The sequence below is a fragment of the Protobothrops mucrosquamatus genome, unplaced genomic scaffold (assembly GCF_001527695.2).
Source record: "Protobothrops mucrosquamatus isolate PMUCROS unplaced genomic scaffold, P.Mucros_1.0 scaffold149, whole genome shotgun sequence".
NCBI classification, from domain to species: domain Eukaryota; kingdom Metazoa; phylum Chordata; class Lepidosauria; order Squamata; family Viperidae; genus Protobothrops; species Protobothrops mucrosquamatus.
The window spans coordinates 259,626-277,525 of record NW_015386514.1 but is presented as its reverse complement, the minus strand read 5'-3'; the positions used below and the strand labels follow the sequence as shown (position 1 = coordinate 277,525).

The 17,900-nt window shown below is 38.5% G+C and overlaps 1 protein-coding gene across 1 annotated transcript; it reads left to right on the top strand.

The window, feature by feature from the left end:
- The first annotated feature begins 920 nt into the window (after positions 1 to 920).
- On the top strand, positions 921 to 17,356 carry SGMS1 (sphingomyelin synthase 1). The gene is made up of 5 exons (XM_015813260.1): positions 921 to 1,746; positions 6,505 to 6,622; positions 10,225 to 10,378; positions 13,672 to 13,838; positions 16,117 to 17,356. The coding sequence occupies exons 1-5, from the start codon at positions 1,124 to 1,126 to the stop codon at positions 16,294 to 16,296; spliced, it is 1,242 nt and encodes a 413-aa protein (XP_015668746.1). The 5' UTR covers positions 921 to 1,123; the 3' UTR covers positions 16,297 to 17,356.
- Positions 17,357 to 17,900: the final 544 nt, after the last annotated feature.

Sequence of the window (17,900 nt, the reverse complement as noted above, 5' to 3'; positions counted from 1 at the left end):
AGAGAGTCATTAAAGGACACAGGGCATTTCTGGGTATTTCTGCTGAGCCACCTTACTCCAATCGCCCTTGTCCTCCTCATAAGTTCGTGCACTGCTGTCTGTCTTGTATAAATAGTCCTCAACTTACAACCACAATTGCACAGAATTTCAGTTGCTAAGCAAGGTGGTTGTTACATGACTTGCACCTGATTTTGTGTTCTTTTTGCCACGGTTGTTAAGTGAATCACTGTATCAAGTCATTTAAGTGACTCACATGTTCATTAACTGAATCTGGCTTCTACTAACTTTGACAGTCATAAACCAGCTGGAAAGGTGACAAATGATGATCATGTGACCCTGGGATGCTGCAACCATAATAAACATATGCCAGTTGCCAAACACTCAAATGTTGATCACGTGACCGTGGGGATGGTGCAATGGTCATACATACAAGGGTCAATTGTAAATCACTTTTTGCAGTGCCATTGTAACTTTGTATGGTGACTATATGAACGGTTGTAAGTCGAGGTACCCCTTGGACAGACTGTAATTAAGTGACATAACAGGGAAATAGTTCTTCCAGAGAAAGACTTTAAGCAGATCAGGGTATAAGTAATGGTGAGGCTTTGTTTGCCCTGTGCTATCTCATCCACCAGTTTAGGTGCAATAAAGGATCGTCAGGATAAAAATAAAATCTGATTGCTTTATCACATAAGATTAAAATGAGGGTATTATCTTGTCCATCAAATCAGGTAGTAAAACAGTATGAACTAGCTTTGATTCAGATGGCTTGGAATCAAGCCATTGAGCATTAAAAAAAAAGGAGAGAAGCAAAATGCAGTTGGTTAAATTCCAGTACAAATTGTCTAAGTAGAGGAAGTTTGAGTAGAAAGTAATTTATCTCCTAATCTTTTTCTTCATTCCCTAAATTATCAGGAAAAAGGCAACTGCAGATGCAGAAGAAAGATACCATATTGTCAAGCGATTTGAGGCTGTTTTGCATCAGTCTGCAGAACTGGTTTCTGCTGTGGCTTAAGCAGGATGAACAAACCAAAGAGGGATTTTCTCTTCTGCAGAAATAGTGACAGTGACAATTGTCCTCCTTAAAGTAAGTTAGAAGACTGCATGCAAGCACTCCGAAGAAATGAAAGAAGTTGAGCTCTGGTCACGCAAGGAAGTGGCAGATTGGTTGTTGGAGAATGCGGTGCCCGAATACTGTGAACCACTGAAGCATTTATCTGGGCATGATTTGATCAACCTAACCAAGGCTGATTTTGAGAAACCCCCTTTGTCGCGAGTGACCTCTGACAGTGGACAGCAGCTCTTAGACATGATAGAGACTTTGAAAATAGAACACCACATTGAGGCACACAAAAATGGGCACGCCAACGGCCACCTAAGCATCAGCACAGGAGCCCCGACCAGCGAAAATGGCTTCAGCAAAATCCCCAAACCAAATGGGGTACCGAATGGCTACAGGAAAGAAATGATAAAAATCCCCATGCCAGACCTGGAACGTTCTCAGTATCCTTCGGAGTTGGAGAAGACACTTCTGGCTTTCCTTTATGCGCTCTGCTGTTTCTTCCTGACCACGGTGACAATCTCACTTGTCCACGAACGAGTGCCTCCGAAAGAGGAGGAGCCCCCCCTGCCGGATGCTTTCTTTGATTACTTTAACCGGGTTCAATGGGCCTTTTCTATCTGTGAAATTAATGGTTTGATCCTTGTGGGACTTTGGTTAGTTCAGTGGCTGCTTTTAAAATACAAGTAAGTAGACAGATGGTGGTTGCTCCTGGTTTTATTGTTATAGATGCTTGCTTTAAATTGTGATTTTTTTCTATTTTAAGTTCTCTATTTAACGGTAAATGTAGGTCATAAAAGTATACTGTACATGAAGGGACGTGAGTAAAAATTAGAGCAATATAAATAAAATATTCTGTGGAATAATTATTTACGCCAGGGGTCCCCAACCCCCAGTCCGTGGACTGGTCCCGGTCCGCAGCATGCCAGCAACCGGTCCGCACAAACAAGCAATGCCCCATCCGTGTGATGCAGGCAGCACACAAAACCATGCCCCCTCCAGTCTGCAGAAAAACCTCTCTCCACGGAACCGGTCTGGTGCCCAAAACGTTGGGGACCTCTGATTTACACAGTACAGTGTAAACTGTGCAATAATATTTATTTGATCAATAAATCAGCAAAATTTAAAAGAACAAAAACAGAGTGAAGCAAATATATAGGTGCAATGCCACACTAATAAGTAGTAAAATAAATCACATATTATAACATTCACTATTACTATGTTAATATGTTATCTAGGTAATATAAATTGTTGTTGTTAGTTGCGAAGTTGTGTCCGACCCATCGTGACCCCATGGGCAACGTTCCTCCAGGCCTTCCTGTCCTCTACCATCTTCTGGAGTCCATTTAAGCTGATGCCTACTGTTTCAGTGACTCCATCCAGCCACCTCATTCTCTATTCAATCTTTCCCAGCATTAGGCTCTTCTCCAGTGAGTCCTTCTCATTAGGGTGGCCAAAGTACTTGAGTTTCAACTCCAGGATCTGGCCTTCTAAAGAGCAGTCAGGGTTGATCTTCTCTAGGACTGACCGGTTTGATCGCCTTGCAGTCCAGGGGACTTGCAGGAGTCTTCTCCAGCACCATAGTTCAAAGGCCTCAATTCTTTGGCACTAGCCTTTCTTATGGTCCAACTTTCACAGCCATACATTGCAACTGGGAAAACCATGGCCTTGATTTACGTACTTTTGTTGGCAGGGTGATGTCTCTGCTTTTTACTATGTTGTCTAGATTTGCCATAGCTTTCCTCCCCAGGAGCAAGCGTCTTTTAATTTCTTGGCTGCAGTCCCCATCTGTGGTGATCTTGGAGCCCAGGAAGACAAAATCTGTTATTACCTCCATTTCTTCCCCATCTATTTGCCAGGAATTGAGAGGGCCGAATGCCATGATCTTGCTTTTCTTAATGTTGAGTTTCAAGCCAACTTTTGTACTCTCCTTCTTCACCCGCATCAAGAGCCTCTTTAGTTCCTCTTTATTTTCTGCCATTAGAGTGGTATCATCTGCATATCTTAGGTTATTGATATTTCTCCCGGCAATCTTAATTCTAACTTTTGATTAATCTAGCCCTGCCTTTCTCATGATGTGCTCTGCATATAAGTGAAATAGGCAGGGCGACAGTATACAGCCTTGCTGGACTCCTTTCCCAATTTTGAATCAATAAATAGAAAGCATTAATAGGTATAAAATAAAAACTCTATATCTCCTAACAGTTTATTGGTTAAGATATATCAAATGGAAAGTAATGATTTAAAACTAAGGCGATTATGTCTTTAATCAGTTTTGTCTTACTTTCATTGTGGCAACCCAAAATTTAGCTATTGCACACGTAATGAGTAGTTTTAGATCCTAAAGGAGAAGGTTCTTGTAAAATTCATCTGGATTCCCTGGGAATTTATCTGTTGGGGGCAAAATATAGATATGCCTAATATCCCTGTAAAATTGGCAGCATAATTACTTGTGAGATTGTTTCAACTTCCTCATCACCATATGGGCAGATACATTCAGCTACTGGGATTTTGCTATTACTAGTAAAATAGCAAAGTTTGCTATTTACTTTACCATTTTATTATACAGATGGAAGAATGCTGAATCCAGCTTTAAAGGATGCAATTCTCAGTTTAGGGAAAGTTAGATTTAGCAAGTAATTTCTACAAATCTTGGACTCCTTAAGATGAGAGAGGAAGGGCATCACTGATGCCTTCAGTTGTGTGAAGAAGAAAATAAAATGGAGATTCTATTAGATTCTCTTGTAAGGCAAAATGTGTTGTCCAGAGAAGCATTGTATACCCCCTGCAATTCAGGAGATTTGGGGAAATTTTGTAGTATGGCATTTCTGGGATGCAGGTTGGGGGCAGGATATATAAAATAGAGGGGAGGGAAGATTATCATTATACAAGAATATTTCTTGATCTCATCCTCATAGGCCTTTCAAAGAAGCAAAGTACAGATTATCCAGCCTCCATAATATTACATCCTTGTTGAAAGCTTTCTCAGGACAATTATGATAAATATATTTGGCAGATTTCATGTATATGATTAATATGCCCTGATTGAATAGAGCAGGTGATTTTACATCAGTTAAAAAGTTAGGTAAAATAGTTCTGAAAACTGGCTTATATCCAGATGAAAAGTTTATAATCTTCTTGTGTTGTATTTAGCATCTAAAACAAGTATGTTGAAATTTGGGGTTTCACTCCTAAATAGGAATCAGTGTTGACGATTTCAAAGATCTAGGATGAAGATTTCAAAGGCCCAAAATTAAGAAGAATGATTGAAAGCAACATAAAGTTGTTAATCCCATTAATTTTAGTTTCCTTAGGTTCACTTTATGCTGAAAAATATTTCTCATTCTAAAAGTGAAATTTTGACAAAATGATTGAGAACAACATTGGATTACTCCCTTCACTCTGGCATAATGTTGTATAATAAAAGTTTTATAATGCGATCTGTGAAGCCAAATATTTGTTATGCAATCTCCAACTTGAAAAACATTTTGGAGTGCTTGCTTTTGAAATATGGCAATGTTTTAAGGGAGAGCGTCCATTAATATTTCATATAATGGTCTGGATCCAAGAAAATTGTATTAGTAGTTTTGTACACTAAATGGAGGATTGGATAACAGCTTCCCTACATATTAGAGCCAAGCTCTTTAGAGTCTTACACAAAAAAATTGTAAAATAGCATTAGTGGTGAATTATATACTTGGGTTTTCAGTGGAAAGCATCTAAAAAGCTTTCCCGAAGTAAATCTTCACAATCTGTTCAGCTTGACATTATTTATACTTGATATTTATTTTATACATGTGTGAATATGAATATATATGACTACATTCAATTGGCTGTTTTTTATGTTGTCATACTATATAGACATTAATTGAAATCCCATTGATTTCAATGACTGTGCCATAAGTATGCTAAATCTGGAAACTATATCTGATTGATAACATTTTGCAATCAGCAATAAAAATAAAGTCTCTCTGAGTTGAGTTCAACTCTCCCCATTTTTATTTTTTGGTAACAATATGAAAGTGGTTTCTAGTTGTTTCCTTCTTAGGTTTTTTTTTAAACTTTCGAGTTTAACTTTCTGCCCTGCTATTTTTGGGTGGTCACCACCCAAGTTCTAGGCATGCTTTAAGCCTAATTAGGCTGCTTTAGAGCATCTAAGATCAGCTAGCTATCTACTTGGGCTTGTTGTTCTCTTAAACTGGAATGTTGTCTTCCAAGGCTGTTAATAAAAACTCAAAATAGCTCACCTGAAGTGTGATAAAATGGAAGAATCTGAGGAAATATCTTCTGCCTGAACATTTAAGTAGTTCAGAGGACCTAAAAAGAGGTTTTAGAACTAAGTATTACCTATTGGTAAAAGCAGTAGAGTGTTTGAGCGTGAACATATTTAGTTTTACGCAAACTATTTTTGATGTCCATTAAAAAAATGGCAAAAGGTCTCTAAATGGGGACTAAAGGTAGAATAACTAAGTTAATGGTTAGGAAGAAAAATATTTTTTTTCTTAATGTAACTTGTGTTTTTCAGACTCCTTCTATTCTAAATGTAAATGCATTACCATTAACTTGTATGGAAAAAATGAGGAAATCTGCATAGTGAACTTAAAAGCCCATAAAAATTTAAAAACCCATGAATGGGGGATAAATACATTTATTTGGTTGGAGGACACTGTGAATATGTATACAGCCTCTTAACCATGAAGCCTCTCTACACCGTATTATTCCAGATTACAGTTCACACTGCGTTCAGTAATTTGCAGCTTTTGGGGAAACTGACAATAGTTTTTGGCTAGGTAGAAAAGAAAGCTAAGAACCAGATTTAACGTAAAAACAGTTTGAAGAATCTTCTATCCTTTCCCCTGAATTGCTACTAACATTACAGTCTTCTTGGATCTATTCTAATTCTATGAAGTGGGAATATTTCATTTGATTTGTTTTTAGTAGTTTTTGGCCTAAATGGAGTAGTGCAGTGATGGCGAAACTTTTAGAGTCCGAGTGCTCAAAAACTGGCCCCGCCCCCACCCCACCCTCTACTCCGCCCCACCCTGCCTGCCCACAGGGCCATTCACCGTCTTCAGGGCCCGCCGCAGATCGACCAGCTGCGGCATAGCAACCAAGCCCTTTGCCCGTGCCCCACAGCATCAACTGCGCGCGATGGGGTGTGAGGGCAGAGTCTTGTCTACGCTGCCTGGCTGCCATGTCCTTGGCTGCACTGCTCCATGTGGGCCACGCTCGGGGGCAACTCTTCTCCAGGAGGGCTGCTGGTGAGGGGGGTCATAGGGGGGAAGCAAGGCTGGGGCAACGGCATGTGTGCCCACAGAGAAGTGCCATAGGTTCGCCACCACTGGAGTAGTGTCTCATGGAATGCATAGAAAACACTCTTTTTACAGTATTCTGAAGCACTTCAAATAGAGATACACAATTCTCTCTACCTTTTCTTTCTTCAGGTCTATTATTGGCAGAAGATTTCTTTGTATAGTTGGCACATTGTACTTATACCGGTGTATTACAATGTATGTAACGACACTCCCAGTACCTGGCATGCATTTCAACTGTTCTCCAAAGGTAATCTTTTTTGTTTTGCTATCATTATTTAACATCACTTTTTTTTCATCTTCTTAGACATTCTGGAAGAGCTGGCTCAGAGTGACTAATGAATTTCTCACTAAGGGAAATTGATTGATTTTTTTTTTCCACAGATGGTCAGTATTGCTTATTGCTCAACTTTCTGTTGCTTAACCAGACGAACAGGTTCTGTCAGGATTTAGTTCAATATTTCTATCACTTCATGGCTTTTAGTTCAAAATCAATCAATTTGGTTATCGCATTGAAATAGACCAAGGTCTCATCCAGCCTCAAAGGCAAGAAAGACTGTCAAAATTGATCTCATTCCTTAGGAAGGCAGAGCCGTATGGCATGTGACTTTTGAAGGCATTTATAAACTCTCCAGTTGCCATATTTGAACATAGTCTGATAGAAATAACTGTAATCGATTTAGGGTAACATCCTTAATATTGTTCCACAATTTATCATCCAGAAAATTGCTTGACAATTAGGAGAAGCACAACACAGGTAGACACCTCCTTTGGATACATAGATGCAGAGATAGACAGGGCTATTTAATAATTGTGTTTTTCTGTCTAGACCAAAATTTTAATTGGACAAAATAGAAGAGGTTTTCACAGCCTTCCAGAAGGTTAATTGGATGAGGCCCTCTGAATCTCACAGGAGAAACTGTTCCAATAGCAACCATGGAAAAGATGCTTCTTAGACATTTCATATTATTTGGTGACATTTAAGGCCTAGAATGTGCCCGTTCTATCTAACCTGATAGTGCAGTTGTCATACCAGCAGTGCCACATAAGCAAAAGATGAAACCTTGTGAACTGAAGTGCTACTGCATGCTGGATCAATTCCAACTTCTGAGTGGTCTTCAACAGCAGCTCCGTGCAAAGTACATTACAGTAACTAAGATTATTAAAATTTTGAATAAAGATGAGCAAGGCCTCCCAGTCCAGGAAGGGGCACACTTGGTGACAATCCAAAGCTATGCAATGGCGGCCATAGTCATCGCTAGATTTGAGCAAGAGCTCAGGAGGATCACCAGATTACCAATAAAGGAGAATATTGTTAATTCATTGTTAAAATGAGGGGTCCTTGGTGCTCTCTGAGCTTGGTTGTTTTCTTGCAGACATTTCATTACCCAAATTAGGTAACATCAGTGCTAGCACCAAGGATCCCCGATCACCAAATTGTACACAACTCTTGTCCTTGGGAATGCTACCCCTTCAAAAGGCAAGGGTGATGACAACTCATAGGAATTCAGAGGCTCAAAGTTGGTTCGTCTTGCCAGGGTTCAGTCTAAACTGGTACCCTCCCAATTGAGTCTTTCATAGTCTCTAAGTTCTGGGTAAGTACTTGAATGGCATCTCCTGCTCAGCATGAGGTGCAGATGGATAACTGAATCCATTAACTGATGATAATCTATATACTGATGATACCATATCCCATTCTGTGGGATGTCAGTGTTAAATAGAAAAGAGGAGAGACCAGACCTCTAAATCATCCCATATAGGGGAGGCCAAGGAGTGGATCTCTTTCCCCGTACCAGCACCAATTGGAACTAGTCATGGAGCAAGGAGGAAAACCAATGCAAAACAGTATCCATACTCCTAACCAGTCGAGAGCCAGTCCAGAAGGATACCATGGTTGATTCTTGAAAATTCAGTGCAGGAACTCAAATCAAGCCATGCCTGCATAAGGTCTGACATTGCCACAGTGTTCATTCCTATTCTTGATCTTAGTTATTCTCATATAATCCCTAAAAGAACTGTGACTATTTCTTGAGTTGCACAATGTACATAAGGACTGATTTCTCCACAACAATGAACATAGTTGAATTCTGAAAGCCACCATTTTCATGGAAAAATAAATTTTAAAGAATATAACTTATTAATGGGCACTTATTTGTTTTAATTTTATTTGCTAACTTTGTAACTGCCATGAAATATTTTCAGACATGGCCATAAAATAGAAGTGAGCTACTGTTAATTATCTAGTATGAACTCCTGTTAATTATCTAACTTTGTGGTTAAGATTTTTTATTATTAATTAGATAACAGTAATGTTACAGTATTATAAACCAAATGGATGCCAAGTGCATTCTGTTTCTCCTTATCCTTAATACATATTTATAACTAGCAGGTTTAAGTTGTTATTTATGAGTTTGGAGAATTAAAGTTTATATTCTTGTCAGATCTCTTAAAAACATGATAATTGGGTTCTTACAATGCATTACACTTTTCTTGCCAACTTCCCAGAAAATACTGCAATATATTAGGAACTCCGTAGTTTTATGGCTGTTGTAAACACATGTGAGCGACTTCATTCACATTTCTCATTGAGATGCCAGCTAAATGCCATTATTTAAAATTATCAAAGACATGGGATAAATGAGTTAGTGACATTGAAAATTTAGATACCTATGTAGGATTTGCTTGGGTTTAAACCAGTGTTTTCCTGCAGGATCACTGTAGCCTCTATTTTTCCTGATATCATACAATGCCAATATATAGAAAAAATGCAACATACAGTGAGGAATGAACTTATTAAACTTGGCCCTAACTTTGTGAGTTTGAATTCACCGTACTCGACAATATGTTTGTTTCTGTCTATCAAAAAAAGAATAATATAGGTAGTCCTTGATTTACAACAGTTCATTTAGTGACCATTCAAAGTTACAACGGCACTAAAAAAGTGACTTATGACTGTTCTTCACACTTACATCCATTGCAGCATCCCCACAGTCACATGATTTCCATTTAGATGCTTGACAACTGACTCACATTTATGACAGTTGCAGTGTCCCGGGGTCATGTGATCACCTTTTGCAACCTTCTTACAAGCTAAGTCAATGGGGATGCCAGATTCACTTAACAACCATGTAATTAACTTAATCACGGCAGTGATTCACTTAACAGCTGTGGCAAGAGATGTTGTAAAATGGAGCAAAATTCTCTGAACAAATGTTTCACTTAAGCAACAGAAATGTTGGGCCCAATTTTGGTCATAAGTTGAGGACTACCTGTATTCATTTCAACCATTTCTTGTTAATCAACATCCTTCTGCAAAGAAGATAGGTCAGTTCACCCCACCTAAACAATGATTCAGATTTCTTATTGTAATTTGACTGATTACAGTACTGAAAGAAAAAAAAATTATTGTGCTGAATAAGTTATTTTTCTGATGTTTTAGCCTATTTATGTTGAACAATGAAAGTGATTTTAGGTTACTACTTTCTGTTTTGATGAAACAATCACAACTAAACCGCCGCCCCCCCCCCCCCCCCGGAAAGTCTATGTTTATGTAAAGAAAAGTTTTCTGTGCAATTTTCATAAGGGTATCTGTATTATAATTTTTTAACTAGTGAAGAAATTTGTGATTCTGGAAAAGATCAGCGAGCACAATCTTGTAAAAGCTTTTGTATAATGAATGTACCTCCCTCAAGCTTAGCCTTTGTGATGGAACAAAATTATTTATTGCTATTTATTCCCTCTGCTGTTTTGAGTCATTCAGTGGCCTGGAAATCTAATTACTTGCAGTGTAATGTTTTCCAGTTAGACACATTTGAACTAACATGTTGATTTATCCCTTCCTCCTTTCTGAAGCTTTTTGGCGACTGGGAGTCACACATGAGGAGGATCATGAAGCTGCTTGCTGGGGGTGGTCTCTCAATCACAGGAGCACATGACATGTGTGGTGACTACCTATACAGCGGCCATACGGTGATGTTAACTCTGACATACTTATTTATCAAAGAGTGTAAGTATCTCCATTATTCGATAGAACAATGTATGTTATTTGATTAATTGAGATCACCCTGCAGAGTTGCTGCCCTTCATCAGAGCTTTATACTTTTATTATATGTTTTTTAAGAAGTATCTTTTAGGGTAGGGTTCCCCAACATTTCTGGTTTTGCAGACTGGCGGTGGGGGGGGGGGAAGGGAATGGTTCGTGCAAGCAGCCAGCAAGTGCACATGTGTGGCTCCATTTGCGTGAGCGGCATGCACATGCGCCTGCTGCTCACTGCAAATGGAGCATGCCCACATGCACTCATCCGCTACTTGAACAAGTGAGGATATGTGCACACGTGCTCACCAGCTGTTTCTATGGGCCAGTTGCAAACCCCTCACAGCCCACTAGTGGGCCAGAGCCCACAGGTTGGGGACCCCTATTTTAGCCTATAACTTTCCCCAAAAGAAGAGAAGATTTGTTAAGGATATTGATTTTTCAATGATCTAAAAATATACAATATAGATTGATGCAACAATGTTTGTAATTGCTATATGTTATATTTGGTACACTATACCTATTCTATCAGTATTTATTAAATTTTGCAATAGCTGGGTGAGTGTGGCCAGAGTGGGTGTGGCCTACTGGGTGGATGTGGATGGAATGGGTGTGGCCTACTGGGTGGGCATGGCCAGCTCTACATCGTTCGCGTCAAGGGTGTCTGTGAGGGCCTGGGCAGGAGTGGGACAGATCTGAGGGTCTCTGGCAGAAGGAGGTGGGACCGGGGCAAGCGCCAAGGCATGGTCCATTTCTTCATTCTTCACAAAGGGTGATACCTCCCCAGCATCCACCCAGGGGGCGGGGCCGACACAGCAGGGGCTGGTTCCTCGCTGTTTCCAGACAGCCTTGTGGAGCTAAGACTGAATGCGTTTCAGCATAGACGGCCACCACAAAATTGTACATTGGCTCCCCAGCCGGCCTGGGCCAGGGCCAAGGCAGCGGGGGCCGTTCCCTCACTGTTTCCAGGATGGCTTTGCAGGCCACATGAAACCACTTTGCAGGCCGCATTTGGCCCCCAGGCCTTGTGTTTGACATGTCTGAACTAGAGTAACACAACAACATTTTAGTTCTTATTGTTATGCAAGTAATCCTCATTGAACAACCACTTGTTCAGGAACCATTCGAAGTTGCAACAATGCTGAGCAAGGGGGACTTAACAACTGTTCCTTGTAGTGGCAGCCATCGTAAGGTTCCCAAGGTCACATGATCATGATTTCGGGGCTTGTCAACTAGTGCACAATTATGACATCACAACATCCCAGTTATGTGGTGGCGCAGTGGTTAGAATGTAGCATTGGAGGCTAACACTGCCAACTGCTAGCAGTTCGATCCTGACAGGCATAAGGTTGACTCAGCCTTTCATTCTTCCGAGGGTGGTAAAATGAGGACCCAGATTGTTGGAGGCAATATGTTGACATTTGTAAACTGCTTAGAGAGTGCCGTATGTAAGTCTAAGTGCTATTCATATGTGATTTCCATTTATGACCTTCCCAATTGGCTCTGTGGAGTATATTCTGAAGAATTTCAAGATCAGGAGAAATCAACCATTCCTGTTTTGCTGATCAAAACATTCTGTTGACAGAAAGACATGTATCAGATTCCATCCGATCATTTTTCAGAATATGCACAGAGAAATTAATTCTGTAGCAGAACATGCAGAAATGAGATTAATTTAACCACAAAAATCAAGTTGTGCTCTAGATTGCACATTTATATTTAAATTACATAAATTAGCAATCCAATTATTGCTGTTTCTAGCTGACTTGTTAAAATGTCAGTCATGATAGTACTCTACAGTGTATACCATGCTTGCACTTAAACTGGAATGCTTATGTTAAATATCTATTATTAAGTGAAATAAAATATTATTGATAATAAATGAACCATTAATACTGAAAACATTAATTTCATCAACATTTTTTTACATCAAAAATTACATCAATTGGTAATCACATTGCAATAAGAGGGAATTTTAATATTTCTCAAGGGGTAATAGGAACGAGAGATTAATCCTTTCTTTTATCCTTAGAAAGTCTATCTCATCCACTTGCTTTGATGCTGATACTGTTCCAAAATTTACAAACTTCAATTTGAAATGTTATGGAGATTCAACTCTTGGAAAAGTTTTTTATATACTCCATTCTTTTTGACCTTTGTCAGTAATGTAGCATGACAGCGCCTTAGAAGCTATAGTCCTTGATACGAGACCATAAATTGTCAGAGAATAGAAGGTAGTCCAAACATCTTAGTTATTCTTTTCTCTCCAAAAATATGTGGTTATCTACAAGTTATTTGTATGCTAAAGTTAATCATACACCAGCCCTCTCAACTTGATTGGAGAAGTATATAGGTTTGAAAATGCAGAATTTGTAATTCAACACATAGGGCACCAGTCAGATCATGAAAAAACAAACTAAGAGTGTAATGACATAAAAATACATATCTTCAGTTGAGATCTCATTTGAATGGTGACAGTTTTCTCCAAAACACTCCACGCTTATCAAAGTAGATTTAGGATCATTTCAGGTTCTGGAAATCATAGAATCAGAGGATTGGAAGATGTCTTGCACTGGACCTATTAGTCCAATCCTATGCATATGGCAGGAATCTCATACTAGCCCTAACTAATGGCTCTCCAGTCTTTGCTTAAAATATCTCCCATGATGGAGTACTTATAGCGTCAGATGACAAATATTTCACTGCTTAATACAGAGGTGGAGAACCATGGCCTCTTTAAGACTTGTGGACTTCAATTCCCAAAATTCCTGAGCCAGCATGGCTTAATAGCTCTCACAGTCAGCAAATTCTTCCTTCATTTGATTTTGAATCTCCCTCTGCAAAGCTTCTACACATTGGAGCTACAGAGAATTAGTCCGGACCATCTTCTTTATGATAGCCCCTCAAGTATATGAAGACTGCTATTATGAAGATTTGCTTTTCTGCATAGTATTAGCAATAGCACTTAGACTTATATACTGCTTTATTGTGCTTTATAGCCCTCTCTAAGCAGTTTACAGAGTCAGCCTATTGCCCCCAACAATCTGGAAGGCTGAGTCAACCTTGAGCTGGTCAGGATTGAACTTTTGACAGTGGAATGCAGCATTAGTCTGCAATACTACATTCTAACCACTGCGACACCACAGCTCAAACTGTTCTACTTGGGAATGATCTTGTTTTCGGAAAAACAAACACTTTAATTTTTCAGTATGAAGATATTTTGTGTTTAAAGAATTAATGAATTAAGTGTTTTTCTTTATTTTCAGATTCACCTCGGCGATTCTGGTGGTATCATTGGATTTGCTGGGCTCTCAGCATAGTTGGGATGTTCTGTATTCTCTTAGCTCATGATCACTACACTGTGGATGTGGTGGTGGCTTACTACATCACTACAAGACTTTTCTGGTGGTATCATACCATGGCCAATCAACAAGTGAGTTTCTTTTCTTTCCCCTGTAAAATGTATTATGTGGGTCTGGCTTGCCCAAGTCCAGTCCAGTATAACGATCATTTCAGCACAAGCTTATTTTCTGGCTACATCCCTCCTTCCTACAGTATCCCATGCATAGTTTAATCTCTTACTTGAAGGATTAGTTTTTTAGGTGAAGTTTAAAATACAGGTAGTCCTCGACTTACAACAGTTCATTTAATGACAATTCAAAGTTATGATGACACTGAAAAGAGTGATTTATGACTGTTTTTCACACTTATGATCATTGCAGCATCCTTGTGGTCATGTGATCAAAATTCAGATGCTTGGCAATTGACTCCTGCAGTCATGTGATCGCGTTTTGCAATCTTCTGACAACCAAAATCAAATGGAGAAGCCAGATTCACTTAATAATCAGGTTACTAAATTAACACTTGCACTGATTCACTTAACGGCTGTGGCAAGAAAGGTCGTAAAATGGGACAAAATTCACTTAACAACTGTCTCGCTTAGCAAAGGAAATTTTGGGCTCAATTGTGGTTGTAAGTTGAGGATTATCTGTAAAAGACAGGACAAGAATTGGAGCAGTGGATAAGGCCATGATATTTGACTGTGCACAAACCTCTTTTGCAGAAACTGGAGCTCTTCTGGCCATTCTCTCTTCCCAAATTAATTGGGGATTGCTCCGCTGGATATTGGGCAACCCTCTTTTCTGATGCCTCAGTTATTCTAAGATAGCTGGGAGGAAGAATAAGTTTAAAGGGCCATTTCAGCAAGTTGGGAAGCCACACGTTTTAACCCATCACTCAGCGGATAACTGAAGGTGACACATGAGTCACCCAAGAGCGTATTTCTGCAAGGATTGTGGAAGAAAGAGGAAAAATTGTTCCTAAGGCAGAAAAGTGTTATCCTGTTAAATATACAACACATATAGTGAACTTGTCTATTTCATAACTTTGAGTTTTATAATTAGACTCGGTTTTGTTCATAGGAAAAAAAATCTTAAGTAAGTGTTATATGTCTCATAAGACTAAGTCCATTATTATTTCCTTGGTAATAGTATCTGTTTGAAGCAACAGATAATTTGACAAGTTTACTTTTGATGCCAGCATCATCATCTTGAATTTAGTCATAAGAGTAAATCCCATGATAACACAATGCAGATGGTAAAATATGTTCTGAAAATTATGCTTACTTGATGAATATTGATTTGGTCCCTGTTACTTGTGAAGTTGTGTACTTCAGTGTAACTTTGAAGGTAATAGAACTTCCTCAAGTTTATGTAGACCCTCTTTCTCTGTAATAGAAAAACTAGGAGGCAAAGGTGAATAAGACAGTTGAAGATCATCTTTCAGGGCTTCTGATATGTTATCTATAAGAAGAACAAGGACTTCTTTTTGGAGAGTAAATGTGTAAGATAGGCATAAAAAAGAGTCCAAGAATGGCATTTTCCATTTTGCAGAATAGTCATCTATTGAAAGCTAGGCTGAACCATATGGTTTTGGCAGTATGTAAAAGTGCAGTGACAGTTGTTTAAGATCTGGAGTTACTCATATCTTAAGTAACTCTCACAATCTCTGATCACATGCCCTGCTCCAAATCAGTCTGAACTACAAATCTTAGAATATATAAAAAAATCCCCTTGCAGAGATGTTTCAGCATCTCTTCTGATTCTGCAATCGAATTAGTAGATCACAGTTTACTGTGCAGCTCTGCTGCGCTGTTTACTCATTTTGTAGGCTAGTTTGAAACCAAAGTTACTTGCTTTCCATTTGTTCATTTCTCCATTGAAAACTTCAGATGTTTAGATACCTGTACATTTTTTTTTATTTATTAGCAAAATTTATAAGACTGCCAAAGTTGTACAACCGTTCCTTCTTTCCTTCATGAATTTTACTGTATTCCATTTTATTCTATTTTTACAATAGAGTTGTTAGAATATTAGCACTAAAATCCTTCTGTAACCTGCTTCCTCTTGTGCCTTGTATAAATTGTTTGTTTTTTGAGGGGGTTGTTTAGAAGTAATAAACAAAAGTAAGAAACACCACTGTTTAAGGAGGGAGCTCCCAGCCACAATCTCTTTTCACTTCCTCTAATAATCCTATTTTTAAAAAAGCACTACAGTAGGTCTGTATTGAAAGGGTCAGATGAGGAGATCTTTACCTAACAACAGTGTGAATTGCACTGGAAAAGTTCGTGGGTTTCCTGAAGAATAAATGCATTATTCTAAGTGCTGTTTTTCTTTTCTTTTCAAATAGTTTATTTATCCTTTTTTTTTCAGGTGCTAAAAGAAGCTTCGCAGACTAACCTTCTTGCACGGGTGTGGTGGTACAGACCTTTCCAGTACTTTGAAAAGAATGTCCAAGGCATTGTACCACGTTCCTATCATTGGCCTTTTTCCTGGCAGGCTTTGCATCTGGGTCGTTCAACAAAATACAGCAAACTGGTGAATGATACATAACGGATAACAAAAAGGAGATGGCAAGAGAACTGTCCAAAAGTGCTCAGAACTCCCCAAGATGTGACGCCATAGCAATTGAACTGGTCCCTTAATTCTACCTTTTAACCATTACCTTGACTTAAATCTCTTACCTGGTAAGCACTGTGATAACTTTTTTTTCCTCCAAAGGATTTGCGATGGACAACAATAAAGATACGGTAACTTATCATGCACTGTATACATTTCTTGTTAATAGATTATGGATTTGCATTGCTCATCACCATGTTTCTTTGTATATGATGCAGCAACATAACAAAAAATGCTTTTATATCATAAGTTCTGGTCTTTCCAGTCAAGTCTGGGAATGAAGCATATTATTTTCTTGGGAAAACATAATTTTCATATCTCTTGCCCCAAAGATTGGGCTGTAAGCCATTTTCTAGCAAATATCTATATGAAGGTTTCTAAATACCTGACTGGGATAAATATACAGGAATCTTTTTATCTGTTTCACTGAAGCTACAAATGATAGACACAGAAAGGTTTGGTAATTGATTTTGTAAATCTGCAGTGACAGTGTCAAACGGTGCAAAAAAAATATTCTGTTGTAAAGTGATTTTCTAAGTATTTACTAACTTTATTTTTCAAAAGATAACGCATTCAAATGAATTCTAAAAAAGGTTTTTACATGATAGAGAAAAGAGTTAAACTTTAAAAAATGCTTTTTGGGAGAAAGATCTGTCTGTTCTTAGTGCCTTTCTTGTCTTGATAGTATGGTCAGTAGGCAGTCTTTACAATCTTTTGTTTAAAATAAAGTATTCCACAAAACCAAGATTATATGTATTGTACACATTATCAAATTTTGATTTTTATATCTAAAACTGGAAATCTGTTTGCAATATTCAGATGACTGAATTTGGAGGAGGGGGGATCTACTATGATAATCATGTCTTCACACTTTGTGAGCAGGTTAGAATGAAATATACTATTTAAATTATTTTATTGTCTACTCCATACGTGGATTTTAACTATAGCAAGAAAACAGCCATGACGTCCTTATTATAAGTTTATTTTTCAAAGTATAAACAAATAAAAATAAATTCAAATTATAAACATTGTCTGATCCCTAAATGAAAATATTGTTGAAAAACAAATGATTTATTTAAAACAGGTTTGTGCAGAAACTGCATGTTACTCTGAAATTTTAAATTCTGCCATACAAACTTTGTTTGGGGGTAATATTCTATCCTATACTTGCCAATGTGCAGAACAAAAATAGTTTTTTAAGAATGAAGAAGCGTGTGTGTGTGTGTGTGTGTGTGTGTGTATGTATGTATGTATGTATGTATGTATGTTAATTGCGAAGTCGTGTCCGACCCATCGTGACCCCATGGACTTCCTGTCCTCTACCATCTTCTGGAGTTCATTTAAGTTCACGCCTACTGCTTCAGTGACTCCATCCAGCCACCTCATTCTCTGTCGTCCCCTTCTTCTATTGCCCTCAATCTTTCCCAGCATTAGGCCCTTCTCCAGTGAGTCCTTCCTTCTCATTAGGTGGCCAAAGTATTTGAGTTTCAACTTCAGGGTCTGGCCTTCTAAAGAGCAGTCGGGATTGATCTCTTCTA